At 37.1% G+C, this 2102-nt stretch overlaps 1 protein-coding gene across 1 annotated transcript; it reads right to left on the bottom strand.

Moving 5' to 3' along the window:
- Positions 1 to 26: 26 nt before the first annotated feature.
- On the bottom strand, positions 27 to 1639 carry LOC112211553 (uncharacterized). Its single transcript, XM_024363475.2, has one exon. It carries the CDS (start codon positions 1533 to 1535, stop codon positions 351 to 353), a length of 1185 nt encoding a protein of 394 aa, XP_024219243.1. The 5' UTR covers positions 1536 to 1639; the 3' UTR covers positions 27 to 350.
- Positions 1640 to 2102: the final 463 nt, after the last annotated feature.

Genomic DNA, 2102 nt, shown 5'->3' with positions numbered 1-2102 from the left:
GAGGATATACGGCTTGTTCCCGTAAAACTTATCCTGTCAATTCCTCTCCTAGACAGCTACCTAACCCATGGGACACTCAGTGTTGAGGCCTTCTTATGTTGCGTACCACTCATTTTCAATTGGAGTCATAGCTAGTTAATTATATACAACCACCTTGATGAAAACTTTTTTGTTGATTTTTACACTTTACTCTCTAGTACCTCTTGAAATATTCTCCATAATTTACAGGACACATTGTATACTTTATTTTATTAAAATCAATAAACATAGAGATACAGTAATCTTTTTATATTCCAGTAATTGCTTCTTTTCCCTCCGATTTTTAATTTGTTCGTATTACAATTTATGGTTTATAAGTACGGCAGTATACACCGCTTGACAAAGAGTATTACCTTATGCGGTTTGGTGACCAAGATCTGCTTGACAATATAGGATATGATCGCCATTACTTCAGGATGATCTGCGATATAATTTTTCGATTTTAAAATCTGGCGATTCGTATCCATTTCTATCATCCTCTTCACGACAGGTGTACTGAGGTACCTCATCATTAGAGGCCTCAGATAGTAGGGGTCTTTGGGATGGTATCCCGGGGTGATGACAGCTTTGGGATCTATAACGACGTAATGTTCATCCCCGCACCAGGCCACAAGAGCCAGCTGCCCGTTCCTCGTGAGGTAAGCGTTGCTCTCTTGCATCTCATTGGTCGGCAGGATAACTCTTTTCCTGATCCTTTTTAACTCCGTTTTCTTATTGTTGACCCTGCACCACTCGAAAGGATAGCACTTGAACTGCGTCTCGCATACTTCCCTGTTCGTTATTATATTCTTGACAAACTTGTATCCAGTAAAGTCTTTCTTAGCTAGCTGTCGCATTATCAATATATTCGCAGACTCTGTAGTCACGTTGAGAAAGTCCTCGAAGCTGAACTCGGTCTTGTTCTTGACATAGTGAGTTGTATCGTACCTGTATTGTTCAGTCAGGACGAAGTTCTCTTCGATCGGTCTCACGTACAAGCTGTGTACTGTTCTCTTTCGGCGCATGACATCTATCTCAACTTCATATCTCATTTCATTTGTCGAATTGAAGTTTCTTCTTACGTACCCATAATTGTACACTTCGAATATCTTAGTCCTTCTGGAGAAGAAATAATGCGACAAGACAAAATAGTCGCCACTTTTTAAATGCTCCACAATAATCTTCATACTTCCGATTTTCTTTAATGAAGTACGATTCATCACAAAAAGTAGTTCGTCGAAATGGAATTCTTCGGCAGTATCATCTTTGATGAAGAAATCACTTAGTTCAGGGACTAAATTTTCTCCGTCATAGACGAGATCTTCGCTTAAGGAGGACATTTCAGAAAAATTTGAATATCCCGAAAGTTCCGAGCTATCCCCCGAAATCGAATCTTGCGAGCTTTCATGTTTAGATTCCTCGGAAAGCGATTCTTCTTCAATGTGTTCACTTTCAATTTCCTCCTCCGGAGGATAGTTGTATACTTGCTTACAGGACGTACAACTACCTTCGGACATTTTAGATGAAAAATTAAATAATTCCTAAACTTTATAAATGTTTATAGTGAAAACTTGAATAATTCACAGCTGAATAATGATTGTAACAATCAATAACCAAACTAATCTACACCTTTGCTACTTACTGCGGATCTATGCTAGGTAAACAAAGGAAGCAACAAACTCGGTAGTGTCCATATTAATTTCCCAGGTCAACAGTGTAACATTTTCAAAACATTGTTAATTTGAAATATCCATGTAATCTTAGCAACAAGGGTAAGATACAAAAAGTAAAACACATATCATAAAATCTAAGTAAAAAAATATTACGAGATATTGCAGTTTTGAACTGGATAGATCTTTCCCTTATTGCAAAGATTACATGCATGTCTCAGCATAACCATTTTTGAGATGTTACACTGTTGAACCGGGGCAGCGACATGCTTGTGTGTTCGTTCTTTTGACTTTTACCATTTATTTTATTTAATATTTATTTATTGCTATTTACAACTGTACATTATAATACATTTAGTAAATATGATCTAAGTTAAATTGGAGTGTTACAGGCGTCTAGAGAAACTACCCATT

The sequence above is a fragment of the Halyomorpha halys genome, unplaced genomic scaffold, assembly GCF_000696795.3.
Source record: "Halyomorpha halys isolate HHAL.00 unplaced genomic scaffold, Hhal_1.1 Scaffold1825.1, whole genome shotgun sequence".
Taxonomy (NCBI): Eukaryota; Metazoa; Arthropoda; class Insecta; order Hemiptera; family Pentatomidae; genus Halyomorpha; species Halyomorpha halys.
The sequence above is the reverse complement of the archived record's forward strand: the minus strand, read 5'-3'. Positions and strand labels throughout refer to the sequence as shown.